The sequence below is a fragment of the Cyprinus carpio genome, chromosome B7 (assembly GCF_018340385.1).
Source record: "Cyprinus carpio isolate SPL01 chromosome B7, ASM1834038v1, whole genome shotgun sequence".
Classification (NCBI taxonomy): Eukaryota; Metazoa; Chordata; class Actinopteri; order Cypriniformes; family Cyprinidae; genus Cyprinus; species Cyprinus carpio.
Genome location: NC_056603.1, coordinates 38,857,668 through 38,873,930, shown reverse-complemented (window position 1 = coordinate 38,873,930; position 16,263 = coordinate 38,857,668). Strand labels below are relative to the sequence as shown.

At 37.9% G+C, this 16,263-nt stretch overlaps 1 protein-coding gene across 21 annotated transcripts in view; it reads right to left on the bottom strand.

Moving 5' to 3' along the window:
• Positions 1–7,620: 7,620 nt before the first annotated feature.
• mical2a (microtubule associated monooxygenase, calponin and LIM domain containing 2a) overlaps positions 7,621–16,263 on the bottom strand; it is a 57,016-nt gene continuing 48,373 nt past the window's right edge. For 2 of the 21 annotated variants that reach the window (XM_042728567.1, XM_042728568.1), the window contains exons 22-30: positions 16,100–16,177; positions 15,804–15,896; positions 15,156–15,271; positions 14,965–15,034; positions 14,094–14,183; positions 12,456–12,560; positions 11,511–11,691; positions 10,292–10,368; positions 7,621–10,212 (exon numbers count right to left, since the gene is read on the bottom strand). In XM_042728567.1, coding sequence (XP_042584501.1) covers positions 9,919–10,212; positions 10,292–10,368; positions 11,511–11,691; positions 12,456–12,560; positions 14,094–14,183; positions 14,965–15,034; positions 15,156–15,271; positions 15,804–15,896; positions 16,100–16,177 — 1,104 coding nt within the window. In that variant the 3' untranslated portion in view covers positions 7,621–9,918. Of the gene's footprint in view, positions 10,213–10,291; positions 10,369–11,510; positions 11,692–12,455; positions 12,561–14,093; positions 14,184–14,964; positions 15,035–15,128; positions 16,178–16,263 lie in introns of those variants that run through there. The other 19 variants (XM_042728576.1, XM_042728583.1, XM_042728577.1 and 16 more) reach the window with 17 other exon arrangements.

The following is a 16,263-nucleotide window of genomic DNA, read 5'->3' as shown; positions in this document are numbered from 1 at the left end:
AGTATTGCCTTGAGAAAGGGGGAGGTCAGTCATGAAATCCACACCTATATGGGTCCAGGGACGTTCAGGAATGGGCAGAGGCACCAGTTTACCTTCCGGGAGTCTCCTAGGGGTGTTCGCTATGGCGCAGACTGAGCATCCTTTGAGGTAACGGGAGGTATCCTGACTCATCGAGGGCCACCAGTAACGTTGTTGCAGGAGCGAGAGGGTCCGCCTCCTGCCTGGATGTCCAGATCCCGGAGAGGTATGAGCTAAGTCCAGAAGGGTAATCCGATGTTGAGGAGGGACGAAGAGTTTCCCTTCTGGACCTCCCGGCAGAGCAGGGTGTTGAAGGTTTTCTTGTTCAATCAGACGATTAAGATCCCATTGAATGGGACTTTAAAGTCAAATCTCGTGAAGAATAAGGCCCATCTAGCTTGGCGATGATTCAGTCTCTTAGCTTCACGGAGGTATTCCAGGTTCCGGTGGTCAGTGATTACCTCGAAAGGGACCTTGGCTCCCTCCAGCCAATGACGCCACTCTTCCAGAGCCAGCTTGATAGCCAGTAGTTCACGGTTACCTATGTCGTAGTTCTGCTCCGCCGGGGATAGCTTCTTCGAGAAGAAGGCACATGGATGGAGTCGTGGAGGATCCCCCTGCCGCTGGGAAAGTACTATGAACTGTTGGTTGGGATCAGGATGAGCTAGGATCGGAGCGGTCTTGAAGGCTTGTTTGAGATGGTGGAAAGCTTCAGTGGCCATGGGGTTACAGGACAGAGACTTGGGCCGGTTCCGGAGGAGTGAGGTTAGAGGTGAGCTGAGTAAACTGTAGTTCTTGATGAATCTCCTATAAAAGTTGGCAAAGCCTAGGAAGTGTTGAAGTTCTTTAATGGAGCCAGGTTGGGGCCAGTGTGTGATGGCTTCCACCTTCCCCTGGTCCATCTTCACGCCACGTGGGCCGATGATGTATCCCAGGAACTGGACTGAGGGCGTGTGGAACTCACATTTTTCTAACTTGAGATACAGATGGTGTTCCCGGAGTTTTCGGAGTACAAATATGACATGTTGGATGTGTTCTTCCTGGGATGTGGAGTAAATGAGGATATCATCGATGTAGACAATTACGAACTGGTTAAGGTATTCTCTGAAGATTTCGTTCATGTAGTTCTGAAAGACGGAAGGACTGTTGGATAACCCATACGGCATGACCCTGTATTCATAGTGCCCGGAAGGAGTGATGAAAGCTGTCCTTCCACTCGTCGTCCCCCTTCCGGATGCGGATTAGATTGTAGGCGCTCCTCAAGTCCAGTTTGGTGAAGATCTTTGCTCCGCGTAGTTGTTCTAAGGCAGCTGGGACCAGGGGAAGGAGGATAACTGAATTTGACGGTTTGAGAGTTGAGATGGCGATAATCTATACACGGCCTCAAGCCTCCGTCCTTCTTGGCCACGAAGAAAAAAAGCTGGAAGCGGCAGGGGAAGTAGATGGTCGGATGAATCCTTGAGCGAGAGCTTCCTGTACGTACTCCTCCATGGCCTTCTGCTCCGGGATGGACAGAGGATAGACTCGTCCCTTGGGAAGGGTTGCTCCAGGCAGGAGGTCGATAGCGCAGTCCCATGGCCGATGAGGTGGAAGATTCGTTGCCAACCGCTTTGCTGAACACATCCTGGAACGCCCCGATATTCTGGAGGGATGGTATGTTCCACCTTAGTTTCGGGGCTTTCACTGATGTGGACTGGACCGGTAGGGATGACTTCTTGATGGATGGAATGACCTTGGGAACTTTAACTGGTGGAGTGATGCAGGTAGAATGACAGGATTTTCCCCATTTCAGGATCTCACCTGTGGGCCAATGGATGTGTGGTTGATGTTGGTTAAGCCATGGGCGTCCCAGGATGATATCTGCGGTTGATTCCTCCAGCACCATGAACGTGATGTCTTCCTCATGCAGGGAACCCACGCGGAGGATGACTGTGGGGGAGAAATAGCGGACATGACCTCGGCCCAGCGGCTTTCCCTTGTATGGTAGTTATTCTGAGTTCGACGGGGCTTCGATGACGCTTGACACTTAGACGATTTAATGTTTGCTGGTTGATGAAGTTCCCCGCTGAGCCGGAGTCGATGAGGGCTTGTACTGAAATAGAAGAGTGGAGATGTCTTAGAGTAACCCAGGTTTGAATCAATTGAGCAGTTCGAGGTGGTAGATGGATGGTACTCACCGCTGGGCGTGGAGGTCGTACGGGACATGATGGTAATAGGTGTCCCTCTCCCCCACAGTAGAGACACAGCCCGGTGTTAATCCTCCGCTGACGTTCTGATGTAGATAGGTGGTGTGAATCTACTTGCATGGGTTCAGGTGCTGGAGGAGCGACAGATGGTAGAGCGGGCGGAGGACGTACAGCGGGAGTGAGTTGTTGACATGCAGTGAGTCTCTGGGCGACTCTGATGGATTTCTGGATTAGACAGAAGATGATGCTCCCTCAACAAGCACATCCTCTACTAAGCTTCCATGTTAGAAAAGAAGAAAAGGCAAACACACTCTAAAAACAGTTCCCCCAGCTTTGCAGCATATCACCAGAAACAAGGGGGATTCTCCTGTTCAGGAAGCACTCGTGATGTTGCACCATTTAACATGTAAGAGATGTTGCTGAAATGTTTTAAAATCCCTAGTGTGTTATATTGTTTGAAGGATTTTTTCTAATGTTGGCTTACACTACACAGCATTGTTGGTTTACAAAGAAATGTTCATTTATCAAAAAAAAAAAAAAAAAAAAAAAAAAATCCTGTTGCACTACCACACTTGACGATGTGTTTCTTGAATCATAAAAACCTAAAATGTCATTATATTACTATCATTTAGTTTTTAGTTTTTTAGTTTTTGAATGCAGAAAGAATGTAATGCCTTTGGTTTTGTTACTTTTAGTTATTTCGGTTATTTATTTTTGTTTATTGCTGAAAAACAAGAAAATGTATAATTTCCAGTGTTAAAATGAAAACCTGAAATATTTTATTGCATACTTTAATAAATAAAGAAGATTCAATATACAAAACTATTTTATTTTGATTGTTTTTAAATAAATTAGTATTATAGTTCATATTTTCTGATCTTCCTAGTATGTGTATGAATTCCAGTATTTTTACCATTAAGTGACATATCAACCATTTGCTAGAGGCCGATATTTAAAAAATCATGGGATGTGTTGAAAAAAAATACATTGGTTTTGGGAACTTAGCGACATGAGACAAGAAATGCAAACAAAAAATTTTTCAAATGCTTTTTTCTTGGTGGGGCAGCTAAAGGGATAATCTATACACAAATGTGTACTGAAAATAAAATAATATACTGCTGTATATTGCAGCTATTTAGAGGTATTGTGAATTCTGAGCAGATCATGGTGTTCTGTCAAACACTGGACAAACATGATGAACACCACTAAACAAGTTAAAATGATCTTCACAGAAACAAGTAAGAAGAGCTCAGCTTCTTCCTATGTCTGAACAGAAATGTACCTAAATAAGAATTTAGGCCTTCATTTCATATGTTATATGTAAACGAGATATAGCTGATCGGAGTATCAGATGTCTTGTTCCTCACAAATACAAACAAACAAATCACCGAATCATGACACACGTGTGATGTAAGCTTAGATGTAGATTGAGGAGTTGATGCTGAAGAGGATGGGATGTCCCAGCTCTGGAGTAGAGCAGCAATGTCTGAGGCCCCAAGCTCCAATCACATCAACTTGGAAAATTAAGCACAAAGTACTCTGAGGATGCCTGGGTCGCCTGGAAGGATTTTACGTTCAGAGCTCTTCCAATGGACACAGTCAGTCAATTCAGTGCTTGAGTGTATAAGCATTGTATTCTGACCGAAGAGCATCTACTCATTCCTATTTAGATTAGATAGAAGAGGGAAAATAATAGTGGGAAAAGAGAGCAAACAACACAATAACATCATCTTCTTATCAGGTCAGCATTACATCAGCAGCAGAAGGCAACCTGTAAAGAAAATGAGATTGTTAGTTATAAAGCAACATTTTATGTCATTTTAGCTTATCATGAGATTTCTCTTGGCGGTGAGTATATTTGGAGTTTGTGGAGCAAGCTCCATCGAGTCAAGCTGAGGTTGGGGTTGTCAACAACACTGGATGATGCCCATCATATTGTAAAGAAAAATTTCTGCTTTCTCAGTTAAAACTTTGTCCCTCACTTGTGCTGGATTCTGCATGTGTCAGATCTTTTTTGATCTGAGTACTGTGGGCAGAGTAATTGAGAGAATTTATTAAATATATTAGATATTGGATATTTCTCTCAGTAACAATTCTACAATATCTTCAGTGGCGGTAGTTCTGAAAGGAGAAGGTTCTTCCCAATTTAAGAAACAACACACCATTACCTGCACATTTTTATACTCGTAAGGTAACAATATGAAATCTTGTTGAATATGTGCAAACGGTCCCCTCAGACATCACTATGTTGTATATTAATTTTAAATTTGACTTTTACAAATTTTGGTTTCATTTGCATTTATTATTATTATTATTATTATTATTATTATTATTAAAAAGATTGTGTCTAAAGATTGTGAGTAAAAAAATAAAGTATTTAGCAGGCCATGATTCAAGCTGCAGAATTATAAATGTCTAGCTCCATACTTTTTTAAGATGCACCTACAAGTCCAAGAGAGACAGTTGATGTTTTCTGGCTTCTCTGAGCTCAAAAGTCACAGGGTGATGTTGACAGTTTTCAAGAGCAGATAGGTTTGTTTGGACACCCTTGATAGAAGATCATGCGTTATCTACATGTGTCTCTTGCACTTAAAATCGATAAAAGGAAGACAAGTAGAAATTTTAGATGCAGATAGATTAATAGAAATTAAAGCATGTTTTAGTTAGTTTACCATAAATGCTTGTCAGTACATTCGACAGCACACTATTTCACCATATTTAACAATATTTAAAAAAATGACAGAACTGTGAAATTACATAGTGCCAAAATTCAACTTACATGAGACAAAAAGCACTCTTCATTTCAACTAATTGCATTTTATATAAATTTAAACTAAAATATGTGTTAATTCAATTGTAAATAACATACAGTGAAGTGCCTGTAAATCTGGTAGTTTTGTATGTTGGTTCAGGGTTGGCACCATCTGAGGTCCTCTGAGGGGTTGTGTTCGGTCATCTCAGATCTTTTAAGGGTTGGATCCAGACTGAAGCTTGTGTAAGTCCTAGTTACCTTGGGATGCCCATCCCATGACAGAAACAGAGAAAAAAAATAGAGAAAAATTAGCATAACTGCTGTTCAGACGGTGCAAAAAAAAAAAAAAAAAAAAAAAAAAAAGATGTATTCAATCTAAGTAAAATTGCTGAGTTTGGAAATATAATGAGAAAGATCAAATAAAAATTTAAAAGAAAAACACTGGGTACACAATTATTATTATTATTATTATTATTATTATTATTATTATTATTAATAATAATATTAACATTAAAACATGTCATGCCACATGTTAAACAAAAGTTAGAAATAGAAAAACAAAAGTAAAGTAAAACTATGATGTGCAACAGAATAGACCTACACTCCCGGAATAATAATTTACAAATGTTGGATTTGAAACAGTTTTTTTTTTTTTTTTTCGTATCCGTAACAGTTTAGTGGTAAATTTCGTGTCTGTTTTTAAGTCACCTATATGAATGTCTTGAGCAGTTACACTTACAGTACATCTAGCCAATGTTCTAAAGTTAGCCAAGTCAAAAGAGCTCTCACCAAAGCAATTGAGAAGAAATTGTTATATTACATAAAAGGCACTAGAGACACAGCTGGCAGCCTTAAAAGTTTAAAATATGTTGTACCAGGAAACCTCTGAGGCCATTAAAGCAATCGCACAATATCATCAGGGGAGTAAAACGTCAGATCAGACCAACTGAGAAAAAAACCTTAATTTACTGCCAAAGCCTTGTGAGATGACCTGATGAAAGGAGGATAAACATTTCAATGCAGAGTATAGAGAACAACACTAGACAAGCATTGCATGAAATTCATTTGGATAAACCTGTGAAGTTCTGGAAGAATGTTTTATGGAGTAATGAAACCAAACTGTTTGGATCCATGTATCATGGTTGAATAATTTTGTACATGAATGTGTAGAGCCAATGTTTTTTTTTGTTTTTTTTTGTTTTTTTTTTTGTCTTTACTTGTCATAAACTTTACATTCTAAGGAATCTGAACTGTGTTTTAAGAAACTTTCTATAATAGTTTACTGATGCCTTTGTTGAGTTGTTTTCATAGAGTTTCGTTCTTGGCAGCAAAATGTCTTGAAGGTCAAGGGGGCTGAATAATTTTGATAGCAATTGTGAATGCCATGCCACTCATGTAAAGAAAAAAAAAAACAAAAAAAAAACAAAACAAATATATATAATATATATATATATATATATATATATATATATATCTATATATCTATATATGTATATATGTATATATATATATATATATATATATACGTATATATATATATATAATATATATATATATATATATATATAGTAAGAGCAATTGTTCTGCTCTGATTAAACCACGTGGGGGCGTTAATGTGCCATATTTAATCTCTCCCGTTCATGGCTCATGAGGCTTCTGTATGAATGTTTTGATCCATTTTTTTATTCATTCATGTGTTTATGACAACAGGAAATATCGTTCCTTCCCTTGCAAATCAGTCAAATATAACCCATGAAAAATACCCTGATCCATCATCCCAAATCTCTAAACAGAAAAATCTAATTAAAATGTGGTTTTAATTAAACTGAACTTACAATATGCAAGCCACCTTTCCTTGTGCATCTTAAATGAAACTTGCATTTGCTTCAGCAGGATAAGAATCAGTGATATTTCAGCAGTTAGTGACTAACAAGCTTCAGGGATGTGAAGTGTAGGGTTATTTGGATACATTACATTCAAAACAGATACGAATGTATTTTGGTTCTGCCTTTTAAGAACAAACACACTCATGTAAAATATGAAGCATACTGGTGTTTTTTGTGATAGTATCCACACTGAAGCACAACACTGTAACTATGGAGTGAGATGATAATGCACTGATGAAGACCACACAGTGCTGAAGGCTTTTGGAAAGCAGGAATGCTGTCACACATGAAAGTGATGCAGTCTGTAGGCCTTGACCTCAAACCCAAAGCCCCCCATCTGTCTAATGTCCAGCCAGAAAGAAGGTCTCGTCCAGGGTCAATCTGAACACTTATCAGCACTTACAGGTCTTGAAAGCTTTTTTCCCTCATCCACTTGAGTCTGTTCATGGAAAGAATTTTGGAGTTCACTCTGGAGTTGGATTTAGGGATGCATTGTTTTACCACTAAGAAAGTGATCTGTGAATATATTTTAAAAAGCATGTGAATTTAATTATGATCATATAGAAATATGAATGCATGACCAGTGACCCCACAGGTAAAACTATTGTCTTCTTGAAAGCATCCAAAACACACTTTTAAGTTCATTTATGTTTATACCCATATCAATCAACCGCTAATATGAATATTTCTTATTTAAAAGTGTTTAAGGATATCATATGCATGTACTGTATGTAACAGACAATGACTAGATGTGCATGTAAAAATCGGTAAAAATGACAAGGCTTTGATCTTTCTTTTATTGCAAGAGTATGGCTTAACATAAATAAGGCAACAACAAATGTTTCAAATGGAAAATACACAGCAAAAAACTTCAAACAGTTTTACAACATGTCCGATAAAAGGTGCTACTTTAACTAAAGGCCTAATGATCTGCTTTCATAGAGGCACTTGGGCGCCTGTGTGTAGGTTTCTGAAATGTAAGCCACCTCTGAAACAGAAAGAAATGAAGAAAAGACAGAGGCTGCATGAGCAAGTAATTAACAAGCCTTGAAGAAAGACAGAGAAGAGAAACATGTCAGACGTGACGTGCAGATAAAGAATCAGAGGCAGGTGGTTAGTGTCATGCAGCTTGCGTTTCCACAGCTGTGAAACAGGTCAAAGACGCGATGCAAGAACCAAATGCAATGAGTGACCTTGCACACGATCACCTTTGGATCAGCGTTGCTCACAGCAAGTCAGGAGCAGACGCAGTGGAGAGGTCGAAAAGGACTACAAGTGAATAAAAAAGGAGAAACATACATGAGAAGTGAATCAAAGGCAGCTTGTAAACAGTGTTTCGAAACTAGCTGCTAATGCACAAAAAAGGATTTAACAGATTTAATTATCCGTGCTTTATTTTCATGCATGTCATTTGATGATCTATCTGCAATCACCATTCATACTAATTAGCACAACACAAACCAACAATCGCCTTCCAGTGTCAACAAAAAGTATGTTTCATATTATTAATACTTCTCAGTAAGTTCTGACTGGACAAAAATGTGCACTTTAATTGCACTTAAATGCGCTACTGTAAAATCTAAGTACAGTATTACCCTGCCCTCAGACAGCACATCATAGGTAGCAAATGATATCAAAAGAAGCCGCAGTAATAGTCCAGTGAATCAAATGAGAGGACGTTTACAAGACTGCCAAAGTAGTGTTTCTGTTGCGATTTGTAAGTGTGAAAGTCTTTTAGTGTGTGTAATGTGACACAAAACTGATGTATGATTGAGACCACGAGTAAACAGATTAAATGAATGTGCATTTGGAACTGTTCATGAGAACTCTACAACAAAGTATAATGCTTACATATTTGGTCTTTTGTTAAAGAGGGATGCATGACATATCTATATTCATATTAGCCAGCAAATGTGACTTTTATGTTATCTGAATCGTTCTAACATAAACTTATATGTTATATGTTGATATGAGTGATAAATGATAGCCAAATGATCATACGACCCCGAATTTAAAAACAAAAATAATGAAATAAAATAAAAGGTTATTGTTCATAGTACATCAATTTGTTAAAAGGATTTAAAAAAAAATGTTTTCTGTCATTGTCATCACCTATTGGCTTCAAATGTTCACACACATGTAAGAACATAGTCTTTATAGCTTAAAGTTAAACTTTAAGATGAACTCAATGGACAGCATCTGTTCACACAGGAAATAACTGGAAAAAACAGCTAAAATCACACGTAATGCACTTTCAATGGAAGTATACAGGACAAGACAAGGATTAAATGTTAAAATACAAAATGCTCACACTGTTTTGAAAGTCCAGCCACAAGACAGCACATTGTGTTAATATAGACTAGCAACTAGTGTGTCACACCACTAAAAAATGTTGCAGCTCAGATAACACACTTTTGTTTTGATAAATTACTACAGACGCTTTGATAGAAATTTAAGATGCACATTTCCACTTGAAACCCTCTGGAATGCCTTGTCCCACAGACTTCCATTGTAATTCTTGTTTGTTTTAACAGTATGAAGGATAAGATGCTGTTATTTTCGGTGATAGTCGACAACATTTTCACAGATGCTGTCAATAGATTAGCATGCGTTGAACCTGGAAAACATTCCTTTTAACAGCCGTGCTGTATGTTTTTCATAAGATACGTAAACATGTGAGAAGTTCATGACGAGACGTGTTTGCAGATTGATCGGTCAGGTTTTGTAAAATTGCAGTCTCAATAAAGAACGTTCATTAATAACTAAAAGCAGAACGGCACTCTTAATCGTGCATATGAAGGCAGCTCACTCATTAAAGTGCTTAAAGTTCACTCCGTGTTTGACACTTTTTTCTCTTTACGCAAACCTTTGTAATTGAGAAAGGCTTTGGTAATTTGTGCGCAATCCAAACCAGGCCATTTCATTTCTACTCTGTGAAAAAGTAGGACATTTCAGATCATTCTGTTCATATTAACCCTTTTAAAGGGTCTTGGCGATGTTTCTCTCACATTAAGACCCAGTGGCCCATGTGCTCTTCCAGCCAGTGCTGCAGAGGCTGTAGATTGAGCGGCTCAGCTTATGCGTACATTTGGACGAGCTGTTCATGGAGAACGGCGAGCAGAGGCAGACTCACACTGAGCAGTTCGTACAGGAAGGCGTAATCCTCGGCATTATCCTGCATGTGGACTCCTGTGGCCCACGCTTTACCATGCAGCCAGTTAAACACACGGCGAGGCACAGCACACACGTGCAGTGGCCAGCGCAGGCTTCTCTTCAGTGAGGACAGGATACCTGGAGACTCGTCCTGGAGACGATGCTCATGTCCCTCTGGACTCCAGCTGGAGCCATCGTGGGATTCGTCATTACATGTCTGAAGAATCAATGTTAAGATGGGTGTGCTGTAAGACAATTCTTAAAAAAAAAGAGATGAAGCATAAATTAGTTTTTACCGTGTGTAGAATTGGTGTCCTCCCATTCTTGACTAAGGGTTTCCGTTGAGCAAAGTGGAGTTTGCAGTACAACTTTCCTACAGGAGCAAAAGAACCCATTAGTATAAAGGTGTGGTCACATTTACTGTTCCTCTGTGAAATACTGTGGGCGAACTCAAGTCATTTCAATAGGAATCCAAGCATTCTGGAGTTTGGATAGAGGATGGAAAAGTTCTCCATGCAGATTATATCTGGGATCTTAACCAACAGAAAGCTGCTTGGTTTGAAAGTGACTTTAGTGTGAGCTGCGTTTATTAAATTGACACCTCATCGTGACTTCGGACATTTAGAAACAATGGCTGCATCTTTCAAACTGTAATCTTATGTGTATATGATTATATTTGCTGTGTAATGAAAATTAAAAACTTAAACTACTGTTAGTCTTGGTATGATTCTCCTTGTGATCGCTTGGGTCACTATCACAAAAAGCTGACCTCTTTTTCCAATGTAAGAAATTGCCTGGAACTTAAAAGGGCTATGAGAATACTTTTTACTTTTGTGCAAAAATATCTTGATTTGTATTCTGAAGATGAAGGTCTTATGGATTTGGAACAACATGAGGGTGAGTAATTAGAGACAGAATTTTCATATTTGGTGAACTATCCCTTTAATGGGATACAGTAGTTTACACAAAAATTTAAAAGATTTTCAATGAAAAACTGCTTATGTTGGTCTGTTTGTCAAACAAAGTTATCATATGGGTTTAGAACACTTACTTATAGTCTGAGGGAGTACTTTTATGTAGTCATATGTGTACCTGTAGTACAGAGCCCCGCACATGACATGCAAGAAAAAATAAATAAATCGTGCTCACGATTTACTAATTCATTCCCTCGATGTACTAAAACGTGCACACGATTACTATTTCGTTCCCTCGATTTACTGAATCGTTCCCTCAATTTACTAAATCGTGCAGACAATTTATAAATCGAGGGAACAAAATAGTAAATCGTGCACGTGTGCCATGTGTGGGGCTCCGTACTGTAGGACTACTTTTATAGTGATTTATTTTTAATTTTTAGAGCTTGACAGCTCCAGTCCCTATAGAAAAAAGGCAGAAAATTAAATTGCACTGGTTTTGAGCAATATGAGGGTGAGTAAATGACTTAACACTCATTTTAGGGTGAACTATTAAATGAGAAACAGTGAGAATGCATTACAGGCATTACTTTCACAGTACCTTCCTCTGAATCAAAGGAATGGCCTCCCTGGCGCAGCGGAGCTCTGCAGGTATGACAGCGGAAACACTCCCTGTGGAAGTGGAATCCCTCCGCGCTGAGCCTCTCCACTACAAACACCCGTTTCTTACACGCATGACACAGATCTCCCAGACTCTGAGGAAATTCTCTTTTTAAGGAAGGCTGAAAAAAAAAAAAAAAAAAAACGGGTCAAGACTGTTGATTAAGCATGCTGAAACCTACTGCAATATCTGTATGACCTACTGCAATTGGCAAAATTATGCAGTATATATTCAAACAGTACTGTATCCCACAATGCAGTGTGCTTGATTTGACTGTTATAAATGAGTCCGAGGTAATTTCAGAAGTACGGTACATTTCAGAAGTAAACACAGAAGTACTTTCAGTTTTTATACAAAACTGAATTAAAAATGCTAAATTTGTAATTCATATTAATTTTTGAGATAATATGGATGACACATAATGACTTAAATAAACATGCAAAATGCAGCTTATTTGAAATGGTATTGCATTTTTCATAGTTCCTCACCATTCTTTGAAAGCATTACTGAACAGTATATAAACCTCTATGAGAAATTTCATATTTAATTTTCTCAATTTACATGAGCAACCATGGTAACATTTTTTTTGAGCTTGATAGTTCCAGTCCCCATACGTTTTTGATTAAAAAAAGAAGAAGAAGTCGAAGAAGAAGAAGAAGAAGAAGAAGAAGAAGAAGAAGAAGAAGCTTGGACATTTTGCTGTCTTTCAGGGAAGTAACATAGTCATACAGATTTGTAACAACATTAAGGTCAGTAAATGATGAACAAACTGTACATGTTAACATGAAATGCACTAAACTACACAGGATGAGTTCATAAAATTCCTAGATTAATTCATATTTGTTTTCAGATTAAAAACAATTGACCAGCTGATCTGTGGCTTACCGGAGTGTCAGAGCTGCTTGCCTGGGGCCTATGATCATTTTCATAGAGGGTAACCAGAGAGTCAGCTCTTGTACCCGCTATCAGAGACACTTTGCCTACTGTGCGCTACCAGCCAATGGGAGAGCAGGGACAGAAAGTGGAGAAAAGAGAATGAAACAGAAGGATAAAGCATACAAGACAGAGCATGAGAGGACATGCTGGGGAAAAGAATTCAGAAAACCTTTCTGTCAGACAGCGAGTTTGATTGATTCGGTAGATTCTTTTGAACCAGACTGCATTGCTCTATTACATAACTCACTGAGCTGCATAAATAAGCATCACAGGAAAATGGTGTAAGACAGGCAAGATGTATCAAACACCCCTCCTTGTTTAAGGGAAAATTTAAGGTACTGTAGCACTGCACTCATCCTTAACCAAGATAGCAATTCTGAAAAGCATTACACATGTATACAGTACTTTATTAATATATTGTAAAGTATTGTTTAAAAATTCATTTTAATATTTTATAGCACAATAAATATTTGATATGTATTTTAATGCTTGTTTTTTCATGTTGTTAGCTTAGCAACATGCTAACATCAGACTACTGAAATGAGTATGTTGTGTTTTCTGTGCAGAGTGATATGTGCTGACTTAGAAGGCAGGTGTTCACGTAACTCAGGCTCATTAGAAATATATAACTCTGGATACATTTCTACAAAACCTAAAATAAGTAGCTTCAGATATACGTTTTGCTAAACTGTTCATGGGACACATCCGCCAGAGGCACTATAACACTTATTTCCTCCATTGCAAATGCAGGTTTATTAAACAGCAGTCTTGAAAAACAAAAAACACATTTTCTGAAGCAACCATGCTGCTTTAGCCTCCTTCTGTGAGGTTTTAAGTTCTTTTGTTGAGTGTCGTGACTCATGTTCGACAGGACTCTTACCTGAGCTCTCTGCATGGTAAATGCAATGCTGTACTAGGTGAGCTACCGAGCAAGTTTACTACATCAGAAAATACATATATATGGAGCTGCCTATGTGCTGCTTAAGCCAAATGTTTTAATTAATAAATCATGCAATGTGGCAAAAGTATTCCAAAGTTATAAAAGTTATAAAATATTGTGTTAATCAATAATCTGCCCTTGTAATCATAATTTGCATAAAAAAGAACACAGGTTTTAGAATAGAGCTCACAACGAGGGTTGTCAGTCATTCTAGAGATACTTCTAAAGGCATCAAGTAAAACTTAAAAAAAAACTTATGTAATGATCCAGTCACTTTGAACTGTTCAGTGGGTGGAGCTAGAGTTTCAGGTTAGGCATCTGGCAATGGAAGAGAGGACTTTTGAAAAGCTCTTTCTTTCTGTGGTCAGCTGGAATGTAAGGATGCTTACAGCCAAGTGTGTGTGTGTGTGTGAGAGAGAGAGAGAGAGAGAGAGAGAGAGAGAGAGAGACTGGCATGTTCTCATTAGAAAACCAACCATGTGAAGAGAGACAGTCCATCAAAGAAAGCTGCCGCCCTGATCGGTGCTCTCAAGTCCTGCCTACAACATGCCAACAATATCACAGAAGACTCATTCCAGGCAGACTGCACATCATGCGAGTCCTGGGAGATTGTGGATAAGAGTCATTCCACAGATATGGTCATATACCTGTTTGGGAGCATATGAGTCTCCATTTGACTGAGGAACATCTGTTTGTTTTCTTACAGTAAAGGATGTTGTGCTACTGCTGGTGGCACACTGAAAACGTAGATTTGAGAGTTTATTGCAGCAAATGTTATGTTCATCTTTGGTTAAGTTAAATGAAATGCTTGCCCAAAAATGAAAATGTATTATCTCCATATTCCTCCAAACCTGTATGACTTCTTTTTCCATGGAACTCAAAAGAAGAAATTCCCAAGCAATTTCTTTCCAAGAAAGCATTCTTGTTTTATTTGGTCTTTCAAGCTCCAAAAAAAAAAGATAATATTAAAAAAATCCCAAAATACCATGTCTATATGACTTGTACCATACACTGTAAATATATATATATATATATCATATATATATATATATATATATATATATATATATATATATATATATATATGAATAAAACAGATTAATGGAGTATGTTTTCCAAGAAAATTTCAAAATTCAAAATTTTGTTTATTCAGTATATTACTTGCTGTTTCTTTACTAGAAAGTGTTTTAAGGTAATTCTTACACCAATTATTTTTTGGTGTATTTCAAGTGTTTTGAAGCTGATACAGTAGCTTTGTCTGACTTACAGACCAAATCAGAAGTCACCGAAACTCTCAAATCTTTGAAACTCTCAAATCTCATTTGCACATCCACATATTCAAACTAGTCCTGGAGCATTCAATTATGAGACAAGTGAGATATTTCTTCAGTGGAAGAAAGAGCGGTACACAGGTTTGGAACAACATGAAGGTGATTAAAAAACAAAAGCAGTTTCATTAGTGGGTGCATATTTCACTTTCAATCAATGAATCAAACAATTATCTTGCCCAACACTCACCATTTCTGAGTTACACTTTGCTTCTTCTTGAATGTTTATGCAATGAAGTATTTCTGGCTTTAATTTACTGCTTTAAAAGAGACATGAGCAGAGTGATACTGATACTGTATGTTAACAAGAAATGACTCTGAACGGCATTAAAACTAAGGCCATATACAGGACGAGTGTTAAAGTTAAAACCACAGCTATACCGTAATGAGGAAGCAGAGCAGAATGTAAAGGAAAGATGGAGTGGAGCAGTGCATTCTGGGATGGGGTGAAATGTTATGGAGTTAGATTGATGAGGATGGATGGTGGAAGAACTGGTCTGTTCAGAGCAGAGATGGAGAGACAGATAAGACAACAGGGAAATAAAGATTTTGATTATATGTTACATAGAATAACATAAATTGCTATTTAAATCTGAAGATTGCTCAAATGCTCTAATATTATTAAAGTATCGGCAAGTAATTTTTGCTCACTGGTCTTGGACTTTACACTGACACTTTTCAGTGTGAATTCAGCATCACACAAAGGTTTTCAGTCACTGATTGAGGCACTCTAAGAAAATACCCTATATCCACAGACACATTTGATAGTTATAATAATTCATTTTTTTAGAATGCTCTATGTGTGGAACAACTTTTTTACACCACCAGTTAAGTATCTTAAACTGCCTATTTTTCAAAAGTAATTATTTCATTAGGTGTTTAACACTTTACAGTGGAAAAATATATTTTTGCATACCTTGACATAAAAGAAACACTGTCTATATGGCATGCAAACATGTTGGTTTCACTTTCCAAATATGTTTAGTCACAGAAAATGCAAAACAGCAAGCTTAGATGGTGCCATGATACCTTATCAGGTACGTTAAAGTTTCTGTTTTCGTCTGACTGGGGGATCTGGGTTTCGCTCTGATGCCTAAAATGAGATGTTCTGTGACTGCTTAACTGTAACCACAAATTAAATCCCATTCAATATGTCATAAAGCCGCACTCTGAACATAGAGTAATGATAACTATAACCTACAATTATTTAGAAGATTGACTAAGCCGGTGACCTCCAGCATGCCAGATGTCAAAACACTTAAGCTAAATCCCTTTCCACTGTAATTATATTTCCTAACTTAGCTGAGCGACGAGGGAACACTCACCAGATGGGAAGAACTCACTGTTTCTCCTTGTATCTCCTTTATAAAGTGCTTTGCATGTAATGGTTTGGTTTTAGACACTTAACCAAATGGATGCCAGTGGAAGAGGAGAAAAATAAGAATTAGATTTAGCAGACTTTGACAGAGTGTAACATTTGCACGTGCCC